Below are 21,990 nucleotides of genomic sequence, written 5' to 3'. Positions count from 1 at the left end.
ACATCCAAATTCCTTATTTTTTCCATCCTGCTCCTGATAATTCCTGGTTTGTATTTCAGCTCCTGCAACATGAACTGTTGTCCATCTGCAAATAAGCAGCCAATAGACTATTTCCTAGCACTTCAGCACAGCTATCCTTTTAGCTACCTGTCCTCCCTACAGTCCCAATGGCTTCTTCTTTCATTTTTTTGGTAAGAGAAGATAAATTATGTTCACTCCAATCAGATTTTTTTGCCATTGGTTTCAATAAACATATAAACAATACAGAAAGAATATATAAATAATAGTTCTTTATTATTCTCAATTTAAATACTCAGGCATTGCAGTAACACAGAAATTATTAATTAAGAGTTGTACTGTGGTCTAGTTGACTGGATAGGGCTGGGTGCTAGGTTATACTGGACGATCATGGAGGTCTCTTCCAACCTGGTTGATTCTATGATTCTTATCTGCCATTTTGTTGTTTCTTCTGCAGAAGATTCTGATAACTAGTTTGGGAAAATTTAATACATTTTATTTTCAAGTTTGCTATAGAATATCCTCCCAAACTGAACTTTGCTGAGGCTACAGACAAATTTAATGCAAGGAAAATTTTACGTTCCTCTGCTGTTAACTCTTCAAGCCACTCTATGACTCTTACTGGTCCCTTGCTACTTAAAAGGTAGTAGAGAAAACACCACTTTAGTTTTGTTTTTTTTTAAATAGAAGTCTCTGTGTTATTACTCATGTGATCTGTTCACTATCTCCTCAATATTTTAGCATGAATTCTCTGTGAAATTGCACTCAAACAGCTTTACCTTAAATTTGTTATTAATAAAGCAGAGATTAGCAACATGCTTTCCTCCTCTCACTTATGTCTTCACATTCATCTAACCCTCACCTAAAAATCTATTCAAAATTAGAGCAAGATACTTGAAAGTTGCAGTGTCTTCTTGTAAAGCAGATTAATCATATAAATGAATATTTACCAACTTTAGATTTATGGTCTAGGCCCTAACCACTTAAGATTCAGCTGGGAAGACTGCGGGGCTCCTGAAGTCTGTTTTCACAGCTTTTAAAGATGCACGCAAGCAGTCTTCCTTTGCATTAAAGCAACACTCAAGTTGCAAGTCAAGGACTAATTAGAGGTACCACGGTTCAGGTTGCCCAGGGAGCTGTTATTATCTCCCTTTGCATGTCTGCACTGTGATGGTGTAACCACATCACTTTCCTGTGGGTCATCTCAAGAGTTGGTCTGTACTTGTGGAACTAAACTACCCTGTACTATTTAAATAGTTCTACTATTTGCTTTGTTAGTAAGCAGCAGTAAAGGAACCTTTTCTACAATATGGACTAATTGCTAGGAGGAAACAATGTTCTGCCTTTAGGCATGATAGCTACTGTTAACTCCCAAACACAGAGCAATATGGTTTCTTAAAGACTTTTTCTTCTTTTAAAGAAAGAAAGAAAAAAGTGGAGGGAAAAGTTTACCAATAGCTTTTCAGAAATGGCTTCCAAGTGACTTCTCCCCCTCAACCCCACTGCAATTCAGTAAAGCACCCTGAGGCAGCTTGTTATAAGAGAACTCAAATTAAAGTTTTAAATCAACCTGACAAACTGGTCCTGTTATGGAAAGCGCTGACAATCTTAGCAGCAGCACTACAACCTACATCTGTATTAGCTGTTTCCCTCTGATGTCTGCTGAGGTTGTAATCACTTTGGTATGGCTAGTTCTCTCTCACCCAATTTCTGTAAAGCACAACACAGAGGGTGTCAAATCTTGTCTGAAGACATTAAATCATCCTCACAATAAAAATAAGTAATAAATTAATCCAGATGATCAATGGGGCTTAGGCATATGGTTGAAGTTAAACAGGAGTTAAATACTCATACTGAAGTGCTATTCCACTCAGGTAGGTAAGTAGGACTGGAGAAAAGGCGAGATTCTCCAGTGTGCCACATTTGTTGGTCAGTAAGGACAGTATGAGACTTGCCATCTACAATGCATTCCATCCCTCTTTGCATAGAGCAGCAAGAGTTTTGCTGGGGTATGGATTAGTGCCCCTAGGCATTTTCTTTCTTGACAGTGAACATCAAATGAAGTAACAGATTCATTTTTAATGAAATTCAAGTAACCAGCATGCTACTTTTGCTGAATAACTATGACTTTTTTAGCCTAACACTAGTTAGAATCATAGAATCATAGATGTTAGCACACCTTCTAGCACCCTTGCTGCTAGAAAATTTGCAGCGTTGTTTCCCCGGCACCTTCAGTGTCCTGTTTTCATGACAATATACTCTGATGAATTAAAATAAGTTAATAATGATGGTTTAAGAGATGATATTTTATTAAATATCTGGATTGCATCAGGACACTGTCAGTTTTCAGTCTGAAATGTTTATTTTAACTGTGATCTTTACTCTTCCAGAAATTTTTTCCACCTTGAGTCTTTGCTCATCAGCAAAAACTTCTTGCTTCCAAATTGCTTTTCACCATCCTCCTGTCTAAATTGTATGTACTGGTGACACAATTCTACTCTTCTGAGACTGGTGCTCATTCCTTTAGGAATTCTTCCCCACATGCTAGGTACTACACTCCAGTTTTTCTTCAGCATTCCAGGATTCCATGTAACTTCCTGAACTTGGGTTTCCAGATGGTACTGCAATATGCTGCTAAACTACTCAATTAGCAGCAAATGCCCTTGGTAAACAGTTCACTGTAATCCCATCTGAGGATATTTAACTGTAGTTAGCCTAATCAGTGTCATATCCATCAGAAATATCTGCGATGCATGTTTAAGAATTGCTGGAGGGGGAAATAAGGAGGAATCATCAAGTTTTTCTTAGGGAATCAGATGGTTGCATCAGCACTTGAACAAAGCCATTAGTGAGACCAAGACAGCAGTGGACATTACTGAATTGCAGAAGATTGTTTCAAACAGCTTTACTAATGTTACATTAAGCTTCCCAAACAATACCATGAAATTCCTATGGGTGTAAGCCTTGTAAATGGAGTCTGTTGTCTAAAAAGTCACTGCTTCTACCAACTTGGCTGCTACCTCTACCAATTTTCATTAATTAGTCTGACAAATTAGCCTAGTAATTTGTAGGGACAAAGAAATTCCCCAGACAGTTTCTCTTGCTCCCCTTTCAGGTAGCCATAAACTTAAACAACCTAATTTAATTTTCTTTGAGATCCTTACCACCAAACTTGATGTAAAGTGAATAGCTTAGAAGTTAATTTGCATGAATGGAATGAGAGGTATGAGCTCGTGTTTTTGATTCCATGTCCTCCATGTTTCATCCAGTATCCTCAGTTCCCTCAAAGGTTTTCCTATCATCTCACCTCCTTAACCATCTTTACTTCAACTCTATGGAACAGATTAACTTTCTAATTTATACATATTCCACATGTCAACTATATGCCTAATTAAATCAGTGACTTGCTGTAGGTAGGTTATTTCAATCTTACACTTCACTGAGTCATATTAAAAATCATAATATCTACTCCTCCTTTTTTAGACACATGAAAAGAATGAAATTTAATCTGTGTAGAAGTATGCTTTCAAGATAAAAAATGCCTTCATTTCTAAGACTGAAGGAGTCATCCCCATGTTACACATTAAAATAAAATTCTCATCTTCAGCAGTAATGGTCACGAGGCTTGTCCCACTCAGTTTTATACTGCTGCATTCTGCATCACTTTTAAGTGCTGGTCTATAACTTTTAAAATTCCATACCCTGGTATGACTAACACACTGCATGATAAGAGCATACCTAGGTACAAAGTCCCACTTCTAAAACAATTCTAGATTCCCCAGCAACCCTATAAAGTAAAGTAAACCGATGTTAAGCCACAAGTTGTTTCTGATTCATACATCCTTTGCCAGATCTACCCTACAGCTTTTTGGCAAACTGCACTTTTTATTTACTGCTTCATACCAATTCTTCAAACAGTTGTGAAAATAATTTCTTATGGCATTAGGACATTGAAGGCTTTTAAGTTCTAGGTAAATCACCCTTGAGAAATCTTTACTTGCTTGAAATGAAAAGTTATTAAAACACAATTTTCTACAGTAAATTAACTTGTGCTACATTTAATGTTTTTAACATGTATTGATTACACTATGTTGATAACAGAGAGGCTACAATAAGAATTAGTGGTTCATTAAAAAAAGCCATGTAAGTTATTGCTTGGTACCATAATAAACAGTAGGAGTCACAACAGCTTGCACAGCACTTTACAGGTTTAAATCTGGAGCAGTTTGCAAAGATGTTCACACCCACTTTTCAGATACAGGAACAAGGAAAGAGTACATTACTTTTCCAAGTTACCACAATGACCTTTCAACCTGTCAACAGAAACAGCTTAATGTTCTTCAGACTTCAGGTCTGACAGGTCAGAAAAGATCATCAATTCACAGGCAATGATTCTGCAGTGTTACATCTCAGTGGATCTCAGTCTTGAGTGCTATTTAGAACCTGCAGTACCTACACAATATAATCTAAAGAGACAGGAGAAAACCAAGGCCACTCCCAGAAATATTTAAGTGCATAAAGAGAACACAGACCTCCACTTTCACAGCACTTGAACGCTACTTTCAGCAGTCATGCTCTGCAGTCTAAAAAAATCCCATATCCTTCTCTCTCTCAAGTAATTTGTCACTAACTAACCAAAAAAAGGTCAAATATCAGCTGAAATGAAAAACTATAACTTAGAGTAAAGCTAACCTCTGGATACAGTACTCTTATTTTGGGAGCTTCTACATTTAACATTATTACAAATAATAATAAATAGTTATTAAACTCACTGTCAATCCTGAGCAAAAGCAAAAATTCCTAAACTGAAATAAATGTGACCTCTCCACAGAGGTACCTCCTATCAGATGGCAGTGATCTTTAGGACTATATGCCTATGTACTTGCTGATTGTTGTGTATGTGTGTGTATATATATATATACTCACACAATTGGTACATCCAAACTTTCATATAACCAACCTTGTATCACAAAAGCCAAGCTCAACTTAGTCAAATGTAAGACTTCAGTATTAAAAAAAACCAGAGTATCACTTAGTTGACTTCTACCCATAGGTCTCATTAAAGACAAAATGTGTAATGATTCCCCTCCATGAATTATTGACTATGAATACAGAGAACAGGCAATTAAATTACAAAGCACACAGTATAAAAAACCCACAAGCATTTCAGTTTTGGAGGGCAGATGCTTGTAGATCTCTCAGGACTGCCTGCCTTTGTTTTTTGTTCCTTTTTCCCCTTCATACAGTTATGTAATATAGAATAGAATCAAAGAATCAACCAGGTTGGAAAACATCTCCAAGATCATCCAGTCCAACCCAGCCTTGGCCAATCAACTAGACCATGGCACTCGGTGCCTCAGACAGGCTTTTCTTCAACACCTCCAGGGACGATGACTCCACCACCTCCCTGGGACAGCCCATTCCAATGCCAATCACTCTCTCTGGCAAGAACTTCCTCCTAACATCCAGCCTAGACCTCCCTCGGCACAACTTGAGACTGTGTCCCCTTGTTCTGTTGTTGCTTGCCTGGGAGAAGAGACCAACCTCCACCTGGCTACAGCCTCCCTTCAGGTAGTTGTAGGCAGCAGTGAGGTCACCCCCGAGCCTCCCCTTCTCCAGGCTAAACTATTTATTTATTTATTCTAATATATTCTATCAAAATGAGTCTTACAGAGGAATACCCATGTGAGGTGTGACAATGTGCAGAGAATGTAAGAACTCAGAAGGATTGCTAAGTTTATTCTTCTACATTTCAATAATTCAGACTGTAAAAAACAACAACACTTTGAAGTTTATCATGCATCAAAAGCAGGTAGAAGCACATAAGCCTATCAGCCTTGATATTTCATCCCTTGAGCCCTTCATGAAGTCTCTTTTATTGGAACACAATGCTAGATAACAGTTTATCACAAAAGCAATGAGCACTGCTGGCCTTTTCAGAAATGTACTAAAGATCTGAACAATATTATTTAGATCTCTGTACTCAAACCATCTCTTTAGAACTAGTGAATGCTTTCTTGGGGTCCTGAGTCACACAAAAGGACAGCATTGCTCATTAACTTATTGTGATAGCTTTAAAATGATACACTGCAAAGGGATATTCCAACAAGAGTATTCTGTGCTCATCCACTTATCAAATTCTACTACTAGATGAACTTCTGTGTCCACACAGATTTTTATACTTGGCCTGTATGCAGTTTGTATACAATTTTCTCTCTGTTCCGCTCTTTCTGTTCTTTTAAAATCCACCCTACTGTCAATACTGAAGCAGATTTTCATAAACCTTAGCTGACAAGGAACAGAATGCTTCATGTCTACTAGACATACAATGCCTATCTGTGAATCATTCATTCATTATTGTATTCATTGCCATTTTACGACACAGCAACTGATGCCTCACTAGCTCCAGCTGTCCCCACTCCTTCACCTCCTGTATTTCACAAAGATCAAAAGCAAAACAAATGCAGAGAATACTATGCAGGCTATCATGGACACTGATACTCTTGCAGCATGTCAGAGGGTAAAACAGTATGAATTGCTGACATCACCTGCATAAATTCTCACTGTAAGCAACCTTTCTACACACGTATGATGCCATTTGCTATTTTACTGCCCAAGTTTTGATGAACATTTGTTAATCTTTTGTCAAAAAGAGTTTGTGGAATGTAAAATGACCAGGCTAGCATTATCTCCTGAGTCACTTTGCAAACCTGAAAAAGGACTGTTTACTTTCACAATATCCCATCCTAAAATACCAAGCCTGCTATTAAAAAAACCCCACCATTCAAAATTAGTATTGACTCACTGCCATGCCACAGAAAATACTAATTGAAACCATTAATTACAACCACCCTGTGATTCTGTGAAAATTGTTTCAAATGGTCTTTAAGATGGTAGCTTTACTGTGGAAACAACTGAAGAAATATATGAGAAGGTAGCCAGATAAATTGTGTAATGGAAAAAAAAACTTTGTAGAAATTAGATTTAAGTTAAAAAGAGACCAAAGCTTTTAAGGACATGTTGTCACTCTTCTCCTTCACAGAATAAAAAGGTGTACTAAAGCTGACACCTAAAATGTAACTCAGAGAAAGTCACTGGAAGAGCTACTGAAATTTGCTTTGTAGTGAAAAACTATTAGGAAATTATTACAATTATAGAGAAAATAGTTTAATATAGTAATAACATGTACCAGTTCTTCACTGTCAGTTAAGTTAGTTTTCAGAGTACTATCAGGCAGTTTGCAAAATATAGCACTCCCATGAAAGCAGTTTAAAACTCAAAGGTACTGGACACCTATTTGTGAATAAAACCAAGCATGCATAAGTAGCAAACTCCTACATATTTGCTTACTCCCAAAGTGATTTTTTTTCAAGTGAGACAGGATATAGGTTATTGAAGCTAGGAGAAAAAACTGAATTCACAATAATGTACGGTACCTGCAACATCTTCTGGATCTGTTACAACAATGTGTGCATTTAACTCCTGCAACTTATGATGCAAGTCTTCTAACTTCTTATTTGATTTTTTCAAAATGTTGTCCACATAAGCCAAGTTCTTTTTATCTGTTGTGACCTTTCTGAGGTTCTCTGCTCCTTCCTTGATTTTAAGTTCCTTCCTTATTTCTCGCTTGATTTGGTCCTTTCTTTCATCCAGCTTCTGCTGTACCATTGTATCTGAGAAGTCCAACTTTTGGCCAGTGCTTACATTCTCAGAGGCTAGAAGACTCTTTGCATCCCCCTAGAAAGAAAAACAGTAATGTGAGTACTAGGAATCACTGTTTCTTGACAACATACATTGCACATGGATAGGCTTTAGGCCTCTGTATATTACACACACGCTTTGCAAGACCATTTACGAACCATGGGTCCACACTCACGCTGCTTTAAAGTAACAATCTCACAAAACATTACATGTTAAACGGAATTACATTTTACAACAGATTTATTTTAGGTTTAGTGACATCTTTACTATGCCTATTTTTAACACCAAGAGATTTAAATACTTCTGGATTTCGCATGGCTGCTTGCCTGGCAGTTATATGCCTCAGAGCTAATGACTCACGCTTGTGATTTTCTACATTTAATTGTGTTTTAATAGACCAAATGGATATTGGGAAGAAGATTAACTTCTAACAGTTATTATCTATGATGAATTTTTATATATTCATTAGAATAGAGTCCTTTTAGAGATTGTAAAAAAAGAAATTTAAACTCCCACAACTTAGTGATGTTTGCAATGTTTAAAATATACTGGCACCTTTTATAAAGATTTGTCAAGATGCCACAAGAACATAAATTTGCTGGGATTTAATTTTTTTTAATTACTCAGCCTTCCAATTAAAATCATCTTACTTTCTTGAGCAGGCAAGCTAGGTAAAAATGTAAATAACTAAATAAAGTGTTGCAGTGTTGAACATGAGTTGGTGTAGTAAGGGAAGAAGTCTTCAGACCACCTGTACATATGAGGTCATGCTTGTTCACATTACAGAACCTACATCAATAAAGTACAAATACAGTTTAATTACATCCATAATAACACTTCCTATGTGTCTTATACATGGACCCTGTACTGTACTATCCATGTCTTAGACAAAGCAAAGGGAATATAGATCAAAAGAAAGGCTCTCCTGAACTTACAATCTGAACCAGTCATAATTCAGAATGTATTTAGTACATGTGTGGCCCGAAAGAAAGTTTCCAGTAAATTTTCCTAACGGTAACATAGTCATTTAGTAGACTTCTGAAATGTTTGGGTGGACAGCAAGATATTTGAAGGGATGTTTAAAAATTCAGAAGCTTTTGAATTAAAATTGGTTGACACCACTATTTGCTGTTGGAAAAACTGCAACATACAGCAAAATGATACAGCAATCAGTAGAAGAAAACACTGATGGAGGAGTTCAAGAAGCACAGCATTGGACTAACAATCTGTAAGAATACCTCAAAACATGAATCATAGGATCAACCTGGTTGGAAGAGACCTCCAAGATCATCCAGTCCAACCTATCAAACCAAGGTCATCCAGTCCAGCCTTATCCAATCAACTAGACCATGGCACTAAGTGCCTCATCCAGTCTTTTCTTGAACACCTCCAGGGACGGCAACTCCACCACCTCCCTGGGCAGCCCATTCCAATGGCAAAATACCTATATATTGTCAACGTTGTTTATTAAAGGATTTTGGGAAATGAAAAATCAAGGTAATCCCTGGGCCATACTTGTCAACAGGTAATGCTGGTGAAACCAATTCAGTCTGTACAAGTTCCAGCCATACTGCTTTACATAGGCAAGATCCAATCTACTGATCCTCAACTATAACAAGTTTACTAAATCATCTTTAACCCCTTCTTGTGAAAATGTTTCTACCTCTAGCTGTTACTTAGTATACAAATTTAGCAACTTAATTTTTTTTTAAATATTAGAAGTAGTTGGAATGCCCTTCTTACCAGAGGATTTGTGAAATTCAGTAAAACAGACAAGAAAAAAAAAATATTAGAAATGACAAAATGACTAAAAGCAAAAGGTGGAAAAAATATCATGCAAACTTGTAAATAAAGTGCACTTGTGAATTCTGTATGGACATTACTTTAAGTGCAGAGTAAATTAAATAATTTACTATGCATACACAGAGATGCTATTAGTAGTTGCACTGGGAAATATATCACATTGTTTCCATATACAGGCACACAAAAAGAATCAGCTTCCTAAAACCACAAATATTCAATAGTGACGAGCAACTAGTACAAAGGTTTGTATCCAAAATGAAGGAAATCAACCATGATGTGTTGAATCTTTTGAGAAAAAACTGAAACTGAAAACAAATTCATATAGAAACTGCACAGAAAAATGCTTAAGTAATAAATATATATTAAAAAAAACCTTTAGTATTGGTATACTATTATTTAGCTTTTAAAAAGAGAACAAAACAGTGTTTACAATGATAAAATTTGTATTTTGAAAACTGTAATCCTTTGCACATCTTCTGCAAGCTTCCTAGATATAAACTCATCATCTACCTCCTTCAAAGCATGATAGGTCACATTTCAAAGTTGACAGGACAAAAACAAGAGGCAAATGTAAAAAAAACACCAAACAAAACAACCAACAACCCTAAAACCAAACAAAATCTGTATTTAATATTCCAATAGTACCTGAACAATTACGTCAGGAATGTAATTTCTCAAACAGAATGATGTAGTTAAGTTATAAATAATTCAGTAATGTTCTTGACTACAGTTTCCCAAAGTGACTTCAGTTAGCTGTTTATCTATTGAAAAGTAACATATTTTGTTACAGGGGAGATTTTTATCCATCTTAGACCTACTTCCCACCTGTTAAAGGGATACTACGTTCTTCATAAAAGGGTTTCTTATAGCCCTTGTTCCAGATATAGCTTATCTAACAAGTCTTCAATTAAATAAATGATCTCCATGATCACTAGTAATTTGCATTCCAAATTTCCAGTAATTAAGTTAAAATTTTCCATAGCTTGAGCAGTCTTAGCAGCACCTCTGTTCCTGAACATAAGGATTTCAGGATAAAGAGTCCTCTTCAATCCGTTTCTAAGACAGCCAAGAGTTCCATAGTGGGGATGCTAAGGCTGGAAGCTGGGCACAATCCCTGTGACTTCAAGCATTCATACTTAAAATTCCCTCCCAAGCCACAGACGATACTTCTGGCTCTCTTGTAATCCAGAGTTAATGATACTTTTGAACTAAAAGTATCCTGTCACCTAGTTACCTAGATGTGTCACCTGGCACAAAGGTCACTGTGAAATAAAGTCTTCCAAGGAGGCAACTGTGCACTCTGTGACCCTGAAGGTCAGGGTGAATGCAGATCAAGAGCATGTTCTACAAGCAAAGCTGCTCTGCTTATGCACTGTTTTGCTGCTGGGATGCAACACAGTTTGAGAGAGATCTTCATGCCAGAGAGATGAGCAGCCTCTGTCCATTTTAAAATGGAGATAATGCCAAGATGGGCACAACAGGACAGAACATCCAATAGTTCCAACAGCTGAGCAAGAGAAGCAAGGCGAGATTCTTTGTTAAGAAAAGCACCTCCCTAAGTGCCAAACCTCAAACACTCCTTTTAAAATGAGAGGTGACATAAACCACCAGATATTCTCACTTTATTTGATTACAGTCCATTACAAGTCTCTTGTTAAAACTCATTATTCTTTTAAAAAGATATTTTCCCCATTTGGATAAACTCCTTCGCAGGTTAAGCCTCACATCCATTAGGTAGCTGTTCTGTCCCTTCAGTGTAAGAATTAAGTAGGTCAAAAGTAACAACATCTAGAGGTGGGGGCCAGGTCCCTTCCTTTGCACTGCTCAAGCAGGCAGGATGCAAAGACAGAAGAAGTCAAATCATTCACGTTCTCTATGCCAAGAAACCAAGTGCCTTTGCAAAGCCACTTCCTTTACTTACCCTCCCAGAACCATTTAACATAAAATATATTGAGAGTGGAAATGCTCTGAAGCTGATAATGACTAAACCACTCCCGCTGGCAAAATAGGAGAACAGACCTCACTGCTTTAAAAAAAAAAAAGACAAAAGAATGGGCAGCAACTTACTGATTCTCAAATTCTTTTATAATTCTGGCAGTGCTCTTATTGCTGGGTGAAAAAAGAGGCACCGATCTTTGCTGATTAGTCCCAGCACTCAGCACAGTATCCTTCTCCCTCTGCACCACAGCAGGCTGCTGGTGACCTAGTTCTTTGCCCCAGCAGCAGCGAAGGGCAGGAGGCACTCATCGCTGCTCCTAACTGCCTGCTTCTGGGCTGTATGGGAAGCAATTAGAGGCAGTGGTGCATACTTCTTCTCACTGGGAAAATACATGTTTATGTGCCAGACTAGAGATTTCTGAAACGTTTCAGCATGTAATGAAACTGAAGCTATGTTTACTACAACATGCCATCATGGACCACAAATTAGATATTACTGCTTAATAGAAAAAGCCTACATACATAGCTTTCCTACTGCAATGGCCTAATGACAAAACCTTGCTCTGATTGCTGGCTCGAAGACAACCTACTTATAGACAGATAAATTCAAGATGCCAGCCTTCAATTTCTGTACTCCTGGGAAATGTTTTAAGTAGGCTTGCTGAAAATAATGGGTAGCGGTCTGAGCATGTCTTTTCATAATACACAGAGCCTATTCTGGCTGATGTGGTGAAAGAGAATAATAATGGTGTTTATGGAAACACAAGGTCAATTCTGAACCAAATAATCTGAGAAGCAGGTGCCTTGTCAAACTGCATTTACCACCCAAGCTCCTATATAAGAATAAAACATCTAAATTTCTGAATTATGGAAATGGTACTGCTGAATAGAAGAGAGTACCACAAAGCTGAACATAACAGAGAATCTGCCTAAGATGTGTGAACTGAGTATCTTCCATTTCAATCTTCCATCCTCAAATCGCCACCTCTTTGAAGGGAAAGGTAACACTAAAATACCAGACATTAGTACCTCCCAAAGACTTGCTCCTAAGAGCATACTACTGGTGCACTGTGTTACATCATGTATTCAGCACTGAGGGCAAGGAATTGTTACAGAGACATAAGTGGAACCTTAAAACTACAGCACCCTTAAGAGCTGATAGGCACTCAGGATAATTACTTCACACTAACTTGCCACTGACACACTCAACCTGCCTTTAGAATACACCAAAATTCACATTAAAACTGTATTTTTTTTCTCCCAAAACTATTAGCATTTATTTTCCTATGTGCTTGAATTTTAGTAATCAATAGATGATAATAGACAACTAAACACTATGAAAAAGTGTTTGACAACTACAGTAAAAAAAAGCTTGGCTATTTAATATAACCACTAGCATAGAATCATAGAATCTGCCAGGTTGGAAGAGACTTCCAATATCATCCAGTCCAACCTAGCACCCAGCCTTTGAAGCAGATATGAATATTAGGATGTCAGCACCACAGGGTTTTGTGTACATACCCCTTCCTATTGATCTCCTTAGAAGTTAAATTGGGCAAAATCATAGAATCAACCAGGTTGGAAGAGACCTCCAAGATCATCCAGTCCAACCTAGCACCCAGCCCCATCCAGTCATCTAGATCATGGTACTAAACACCTCATCCAGTCTTTTCTTAAACACCTCCAGGGACGGTGACTCCACCACCTCCCTGGGCAGCCCATTCCAATGGCAAATCATCTCAAATACAAAAAAAATTATTCTGATCTTATGCATGATTTAAAAAATTGCCATAATGCAGAAAGATTAAATACTTATTTTTCGTTTCATTTTGAAGAGCTTTAAGTACAGATTTGGAATGATTAGACTTCTGCATAATTTTCTGAATAATCTTTTAGAAAAGGAAAAAACAAACCAAAAAACCAACCCACATTTTTCTGAGCTCACTGCCAAGGTCTCCAGAGCTTTCCATAATAATTCCTGAAACCACTGTAGTCTTTGATTTTAAGAACAATGTTAATCGATGGCAAACTTCCCTTCCCCCCTGAAGTCATTCATAAAACCAGATGTGACGGCTTGTCTGGATTACTGGAACTACATGGACTATTTCCTCCTGCCCAGAAGCAAATGTGATTGTGGTCAAGATCTCAGCACTCACCCAATGTCAAGCATAACCCCCCCCCCCCCAAAAAAAAAAAAAAAAAAAAGGTTGAAGGCTTAATAGATTTTGGCATTAGTTTGCTGTGCTAACATGTCACAAATCAGGATTTAAATTTAATCTAAGTCACAGCTCTCTGCTTTGTAACAAGAGGCTGTTTAAGGCACAAATATCCATAGTGTATTGCATTATACGTGGATGACCTCAAGTAGGACACGATTAAATAGAGTTCAATTCCTGCATGCAAACAGTGAGTACCTGCATCTCTAAGCCATGAAACAGCTAAAATAATGGAAAAAAAGCATTTCTCAAAACAGCCATGTCCAACCTACAGTCCTCAGTCAACTGGTTCCCTCTGCCTCTCTCTCCCAATTTCACCTGCTGCTCTGATGAACACCTTGGGATGAATGTTTGCTTTTGATCACACAGTAAGGGCTACAAGCACTAGGTCACTCCTACAGCACCTGTGTGAAAAGACTTCTGGCCTGCCTCAGTCAGAACTTTGCACTTCCAACAGGCAATAAAATTCTCTGGAGATTCTTTGCCAACATCTGGGCTTCCAGCCACAAACAATCCCAGATTAGGGCAGTGTTTACTCATGCAAACAGCATACCTTCCAAGAGGTGCTCTAACAGCAGCATCGAAGTTGTGTCCATGTAGTGCTGTGCCAATACTGATTAGCAAAAAGGGCACAAGAGAGATTTCATTACAATCATAGAATCAGTCAGGGTTGGAAGGGAACACAAGCATCATCTAGTTCCAACCCCCCTGCTATGGGCAGAAACACCCTACCCTACATCAGGCTGGCCAGAGCCAATGGAAGGGAAGGAAAACGTTTTAAGGAAAGCTGCCTTCAGCTGCTTCTTATTGTAGCAACTCTTGATAGTTATATGCTAGAAGAAAGACCTGCAAAGAGGCTTGCAAAGAAATATGACATTAAAAGAAATTCCTCACAATCATCTTTCTCATGGTTTTGAGGACTTGATCTCAGATTCAGCTGCCCACTGCCTTGGTCAGCAGATGGCTACAATATCCAAGAAGCATGACTAGATATTCTGGCTACAGGTATGGTACTGTCACTTCAGTAGTTTCTCAACTTCTACCAGCCAAAAATTCCAGCAGAACCTACCACACAGGAAAGAAACTTGATCCCCTCTAGTTCTGGGTGTGCAAAAGGAACAGCACAAACTTCCATTACGATGAATGAGGCCTTTTGCCACAAATTTTATTTACATGTGTACAGGAACAAGATCAGCACAAGAAATTATGCTCATAACAACACTGCTCCTCCATTCCATTTGAGACCTTGCTGGCTTAGTTTTAATTTAGCTCCTCATTTTCAAGTGTGTGCGAAGTACCAATGATTATAACAAGATAAAGCAGCAGAAAGCAGTCTCAAAAGAAAAATGCATTTTACATAATCAATACTCAAGAGACCACACACAGTTGTATTTTGGCATTTAATAGACCTTCTACTAATGAATTCTTTCAAGATACAAAACCAAAGTTTTTATGAACTGTCAATATCATACTGAATGCTGGAAGTATCTCCAGGAATGATGCATCACAAAAATGTGCCAAGAAGACTTAAGTAATTCCCTCTAAAACATAGCCTTGCCTAGATGCATGCAACAGAAGCACTGAAATGGTGATTTCTGGTCTAATTCTTGTAATGTTATCATAACACATGTTCACAATGTGGTAAATGTATATGCTCCTGCTCAAAAGAAGAGGAAAGACAGGTGGATTAAATAACAGTTCAGTAAATGAAAGAGAAGCAAGTTCAAAGAAGCACAATATATTTTTAAAGAAGAAGTCATTTAGTCACAGATTCTGAACTGGGGCTGTACATGTAGTATACTGGACTGTGCAGTGAAAATGGATATGCACACGTGTCATACCTCCTACTGCCGACACAGGAATTCAGGCCAAAACTTGTCTTGCATTTTCCAAATCAGATCTGGAAAATTTAGTCTTCTTTTGAGACATTTTGGAGAATAATTCTTAAGATCCCATTCAACAAATCAAAAGGTAAAGACTGGTAAACAGTAAAGAAACTACTGTTTTTCAGTGTTCATAGAATCAATCAGGTTGGAAGAGACCAAGATCATCCAGGCCAATCTATCACCCAGCCCTAACCTGCTTTAAGGAAAAAAATACTTGAATTTTAAAATGGATAGCAAAAATGGGCACTGAAAGAGAATTAGGTTTTGGTGGGCTTTGGACTTGTTTTGTTAGACACTTTCAAATAAACGAGGTAGGTAATTTTTTTCTTCATAGGAACAGCTATAATTTTCAGTACCACAAAAACACATAAACAATTTCATCCCAGTGGCCTACAATTATTTATTGAATATATACAGCATGTACTTTAAAAATGAAGTGTACAGTTTCATTTTCTTGCCAAATACTACATATTTCGGAAATTGATACACTCATTTTGGATTACTGCTAGAGACTAAAACAAGGGATTTTAAAAGTTAAATTCTTAGCACTTGACTCAATTTGACCTGATTGATTTCTCTGTAGTTACATTAAACTCCATTTGGTGCAAGCTCTGGGTTACTGCTCTGTAATGCTTGAAGTCCAACCTAACTTAATAAAGAAACAGAATTATTTAAGATAAAGGCCATGCAAATGTTGTGTGAAGAACTTGCCTCTAAGTACCAGTAATATAGAAACCAGTAATCTGTCCACAAGAGATAAATATCCTTCCTCTTCCCCACATGTAACATAACTAATAAAGTATCTGTTGAAGTCTGTGCCAAAGCAAACACCTAAACTAAAGCACTGCATATAGCTCAAGATGTTGGGGGAAAAAAATACTACTGCTGTATTATCCAAGCTACAGGATATAATACTTAATTTGGTAGAAGAGTTTTCAAAGGTAAAAAGGTCAGGCAACAGACATGAGTCAGAATCATGCCTTATGACTTTGATAACTCCTCCTTAAACACAGCACACTGTACAAAGGTGACAGTTCCCTGGGCATGCATCCAAAAATAGATATATATATATATATATATATATATATTTACCTTAATGTAAACTTAACATTGCAACTACACATTTTCAAGGGCTGTAATGCTAACTTTAAGCTAAACATGTGTAGTTAAATTTCTACTTGGGATGAAGTTTTAATCACTGTGCAGAAACATCAAAACAATGCCCCAAGGAACCTCAGTTATTAATACTTAATGACAAACAGGTCCACTCCCATTTGTAAGGTGATTTTCTTCTATTACAACAAAAATTAATTGGCTAATAGCTATTACTACCTAACTAGAAGCTATTTGTATGTATCTCAAATGATGAAACTAATTGAGCATTCTTCTTATCCATAAGAGTATCAACTACTGGCACACCTAAGTGGTAGCACTTTATATGTTACACATTCTAACTAAACTACAGAAGAATGGTAAAATGCCTTCCTTACTCAAAACCAAGTCAATACAATTTGGGACTTCTCTGCTCTTTTGGTGCAGCTTAAAAATAATAAATAATTTAAATTATATAAAAGAAATCCTCAGCTTGTAAACAGGAATTTCTCAGTAACACATGCAGTTGTCAGGATGCTGTTGAAGAAAAATACACTAATTAATCTGAAAAGCAGAATAAAGTGAACTGTGTATTAAAATATCCATTTCTGGGATGGGCAATTATGACTTGGAAGAAAGAAAGAAACAAACAAAAAAATCTGCTTCTGGCAATTCTGGCTTTCAGAACAGACAACTGTGATAGGTTAGGCCATTTAACTTTACTGTATTTTACAGGAGCTATTTTTAGTCATTGCAAAACTAATGGAAGAGCTGAGAGTCAACATTCCACTCTAATTAAGCCATCATCTTTAGCAGCCAAGTATTTTGTGCATTGTAAATGCAGCAATACATATCAGAGATAATACTAACATCTGTTTTATAAGGCAACAGGCCAAGTGGCTAAATGCTAGATCTTGGTGAAGGAACCAGACTTTTTTTGCTTTCTAAGACTACGTGCCAAAGTCTTTGCCACAGCTTATGGGTCTCCCCAGCTTGGTGGATGAATCTTATATTACAGGTATGCTGAGATTGTATGTCTGTGTTTATACCAAGGCACTTCAAAGTTCAGAAATGAGAAATCTTTTACACTATTTTTGTCTGTTCTATCTAAAGTTAAGTTCACACTCTACACTCCAGGTAGCTGGAAATGCTGCTCCTGCTTTCACTGTAAGGATGGAAAGGCCTCCTTAAATTCTCCCCTCAACTTTACAGGTGGTCAGTACAAAAGCTTACTATTCACTACCAGGGATAATAAGTATCACCACACCCCAAACTCTGCTTTCAGAGATGCAGGCATCTCATTCCATGCCTTTCCAGTAAAAGTTTATGGATGAATACAGAGCTATTTATAGAAGCATTACTTCACATCCCCATTTGTCTGAGACTTTCAGAAAGCATCACTGATGCACACTGTGATACATTTGAACACTATTTTTGTAATCCTTTCTCTGACTCTTAAAATATGGCAGGAAATTTTTCATTGGCTCTTAATGTCCATTTGCTATTTAAGAATTCCCTAGGTATTAGAGAAGTCATGAAGAAATAGAAGCCCTCCTTAGCCCACAATGTAAGCAAATTTCCTGACTTAACTGCTTTATATGCAATGAAAAAGAGGCAGGTGATTTCACTTACTGATTATTTGGACTACAAAAAAATTTCTTAATGCTGCTTAAAGTTTTGGGTTTAAAAACTTCCCACATTTTCTTAGTTTTTAAGAGCTCTGATCCCACACTGACCCACACAGTAATCCAAATCTACCTTCTCATGACCCACAATGAACCTCTGACATTTATATGAAATTGATGGTGATGAATACAAGGCCAGAATTTTAGCTGAAGGAGTTCTTATGGCCTTTTTTCTCCCCCTTGATTTTACTTCTTATGTTTATCCTCCATATTATCTCCCAAGTAAGATGTTCCCCATTTTCAAATATACTTGTGTTGGGTTCTCTTCCATCCCACTCTCATTACCAGCACAGTTTCAATATCATCTAAATTGAAAATGGGAAGCATTAGCTTCCAAATAACCAACGTACCAGTGAGACCGGCAACAGAAGAGAAATAAAGCAGCATAAACTAACAGCTTTTCAAAGCATTATGTATAGATGTCTCTATAAAAGTAATCTTAAAGAATATGTTACAAAGCTAAGGCCTGTATTAAACTAAGGGAGTGATATATTTAACAAGGCCAAGCGCAGGGTTCTGCACTTTGGCCACAACAACCCCAAGCAGCGCTACAGGCTGGGGACAAAGTGGCTGGAGAGCAACCAAGAGGAAAGGGACCTGGGGGTACTGATAGATAGTAGCTGAAGATGAGCCAGCAGTGTGCCCAGGTGGCCAAGAGAGCCAATGGCATACTGGCCTGCATCAGGAACAGTGTGGCCAGTAGGACAAGAGAGGTTATTCTTCCCCTGTACTCAGCACTGGTCAGGCCACACCTTGAGTGCTGTGTCCAGTTCTGGGCCACTCAATTCAAAAGAGATGTTGAGGTGCTGGAACATGTCCAGAGAAGGGCAATAAAGCTGGTGAGAGGCCTGGAACACAGCCCTGTGAGGAGAGACTGAGGGAGCTGGGGGTGTTTAGCCTGGAGAAGAGGAGGCTCAGGGGTGACCACATTGCTGTCTACAACTACCTGAAGGGACACTGTAGCCAGGTGGGGGTTGGCCTCTTCTCCCAGGCAACCAGCAATAGAACAAGGGGACACAGTCTCAAGTTGTGCTGAGGGAGGTCTAGGCTGGATGTTAGGAGGAAGTTCTTGCCATAGAGAGTGATTTTCCATTGGAATGGGCTGCCCAGGGAGGTAGTAGAGGCACCGTCCCTGGAGGTGTTCAGGAGGAGACTGGCTGAGGTACTTAGTGCCATGGTCTATTTGACTGGGTAGGGCTGGGGGATAGTTTGGACTGGATGATCTTGGAGGTCTCTTCCAGCCTGGTTGATTCTATGATTCTATGATATTGCTTTTTATACTGACGAGTATTCAAAAAGCCCACAAGGAGGCATATTTGTTAGCAATTTCTATGCCCTTCCTTTTCCAGAGTGGGTAAGATTACACATGCATCCTATGTGTTTTTCAGCATCAGTCATGTGAATGGAATCTTGAACCGAGTATTTAATCTTTCTTTATGCTAAATTTGTTAATATTAAAAGCCCCACCCTATTTTACAGGCCATATATGCAATACAGCAATTTTCACACATAATTAGAATTTAAAAAATTATTCTAGGCATTATCTGTTGGCAGTATTCCAGTGCAACTGATTTTGACATGCTCACAACTTCCAAGACCTTCTTCAAGACTAGAAGTTTTCCACTTTATTCCAGTTCAGAATCATTTTATTAAGCAGCCTGAGAAAAACTTTTAGTTAGTAACTCAAACTGTAGCATGAAAAATATGTTAAAGAGAAGCACCATATTCTCCTTTATTAATAACCAAAAGCTAAAAAAAAATACTCTAGATATATGACATTGAGCAAAACCTTCATGAAGAAGTCTTTTATGCTAAAGAAAGATATTTCTGCAGTCAGAAGCTATTTATGGTTGAAGTTTAACCTGTTGCATTCCCAAGAGTACCCACTATGTACTTCGCTACAATGACCTATCTAATCTAAAGCATGTCATCTTTTGGAGACAAAAATATACAAAGCAAATTGTGATTGAAAGACATCATCAGGAAGACTTCTTTTATTTGATTGAAGTGACCAAAATTTTTGTCAGAAAGTTAAATTTTATGAGGCTGTGGCTATTTCTTAGCTGTATTTGGAAAGGGGCAGTAGGGGGGATAGTGGCTTGTGGGTGGGAGGGGTGTGATTGCGTGCGCACGTATGTGTGTATTTTGAGGTTCTCTCAAGCATTCTATTGAAGATATGAAAAGTCACAGAGAAAAATAAAAAGCAGTCTCCATAATTAAAAAAAAGAAATCAAATCACACAAAAATAAAGCATGGTCTCAATTTGTCTACACCATCTTCCAAAATAAGATACTATATTTAGCTCAGGCTAGCATATTCTCAACTGTACACTTCTCTGACCTTTCTGAGCATTATTCCTTTCTGTTTAACACCCTTTCCACTGTTTCACCTAGCCAGGATGCAATGAATTTGCATTATTATAAATATTTTGGCTTACAGTCAATGCTTTTGCCTAGGCATAGATTCTCTCAATTTCCTGAAGGTGCCAGAACCACAGCCAGCCTCAAGGTCGGAAAAGGAGAAGCAGCATCTCTGATCATTCCTAGTATTAGCAACTAAAATGCTAATTGTTTCTGTAACTCAGATTTGCAGGAATCTCTGGTAGGTGTACTTGACTATGTACTGAGCTTCAAGCATATTGATTGTGATAAAGAAACACTTAAATACTCCAGGACAGTAGACAAGCTTATTTTGTAGCAGTAGGGAAATTCATAAAAGTAATTAGAACCATCTGACATTTTCAACATATATGGTTACCAAAGCACAACACAAAAATTAGTGAAGGAAATCTGCAGAAAATGTGACATCCTAGAGGGAAATCAAGACAACAATAATTTGATTGCACAATTTAGAAAATGTATGTGAACAAACTCAGATTATGGATGTCTGTAGTTACATTTTTAAAAACTGTACCCATGGAGTACTGTATAAACCTTAAATTCACAGTAAATTAACTCAAGCAAATGGGCAGGCAGACAAATGGCAAAGAAATGAAATGTTCCTTTTGAGTCCATAAAATATTATTATTATAGAAAGGAAGGAGCTATAAAAATGAGAGGCCTTTTGCAGAACTTACATCTCCCTTGCCTTTCTTTCATACCCAGGGTCATCTAATTCAAGAATCAAAGAGGAGTTAAAGAAATCCGTTCCTGTGTGCATGGCAGCTGCTACCCGGACTGTGTCACTAAGTTACTCCCATCAAAAAGAAACACTTCAGAAAAGAACACTTTAATATTAGTACTAGCTGCTAACCTGAAAATTAGAAGATGATACTGAATACTGGCCCACAGCAGACTAAAGTGTTTTTTTTGTGTGCACTTCTACAGATTTAAAACACACTCCACATGTTAGAATTAGTTTAAATAAAGCTTAAAAATATATTCACTCACTCTCTTGTAGAGATACTAATACAGACGAAGATCAATTTCTAAAGCATTTTAATTACTAATCATAAACTGTTTCTAAATTTTGTGGTATGCTACATCAAAAGACAGAGTTCAAGGAGTTTGCCTGACAAAACAAAACTTAGCTGCTGCTGAATGCCACGTACAGATACTAATTTTATTTGAAAAGTGAGCATACAAATTGAACAGGAACTAAGTTCAATTTAGCTATTACTTCATAGAATCATAGAATCAACCAGGAAGAGAC

The 21,990-nt window shown here is 37.6% G+C and overlaps 1 protein-coding gene across 3 annotated transcripts in view; it reads right to left on the bottom strand.

The window, feature by feature from the left end:
- Positions 1 to 21,990, bottom strand: part of PKN2 (protein kinase N2) — a 58,543-nt gene that overhangs the window by 25,637 nt on the left and 10,916 nt on the right. For all 3 annotated transcript variants that reach the window (XM_064147955.1, XM_064147956.1, XM_064147957.1), the window contains exon 2: positions 7,455 to 7,755. In XM_064147955.1, coding sequence (XP_064004025.1) covers positions 7,455 to 7,755 — 301 coding nt within the window. The remainder of the gene's footprint in view (positions 1 to 7,454; positions 7,756 to 21,990) is intronic.

Source organism: Pogoniulus pusillus, chromosome 8 (genome assembly GCF_015220805.1).
Source record: "Pogoniulus pusillus isolate bPogPus1 chromosome 8, bPogPus1.pri, whole genome shotgun sequence".
In the NCBI taxonomy this organism is placed as follows: Eukaryota; Metazoa; Chordata; class Aves; order Piciformes; family Lybiidae; genus Pogoniulus; species Pogoniulus pusillus.
Note: the sequence above shows the minus strand (reverse complement) of the source record. Positions and strands in the feature narration are given on the sequence as shown.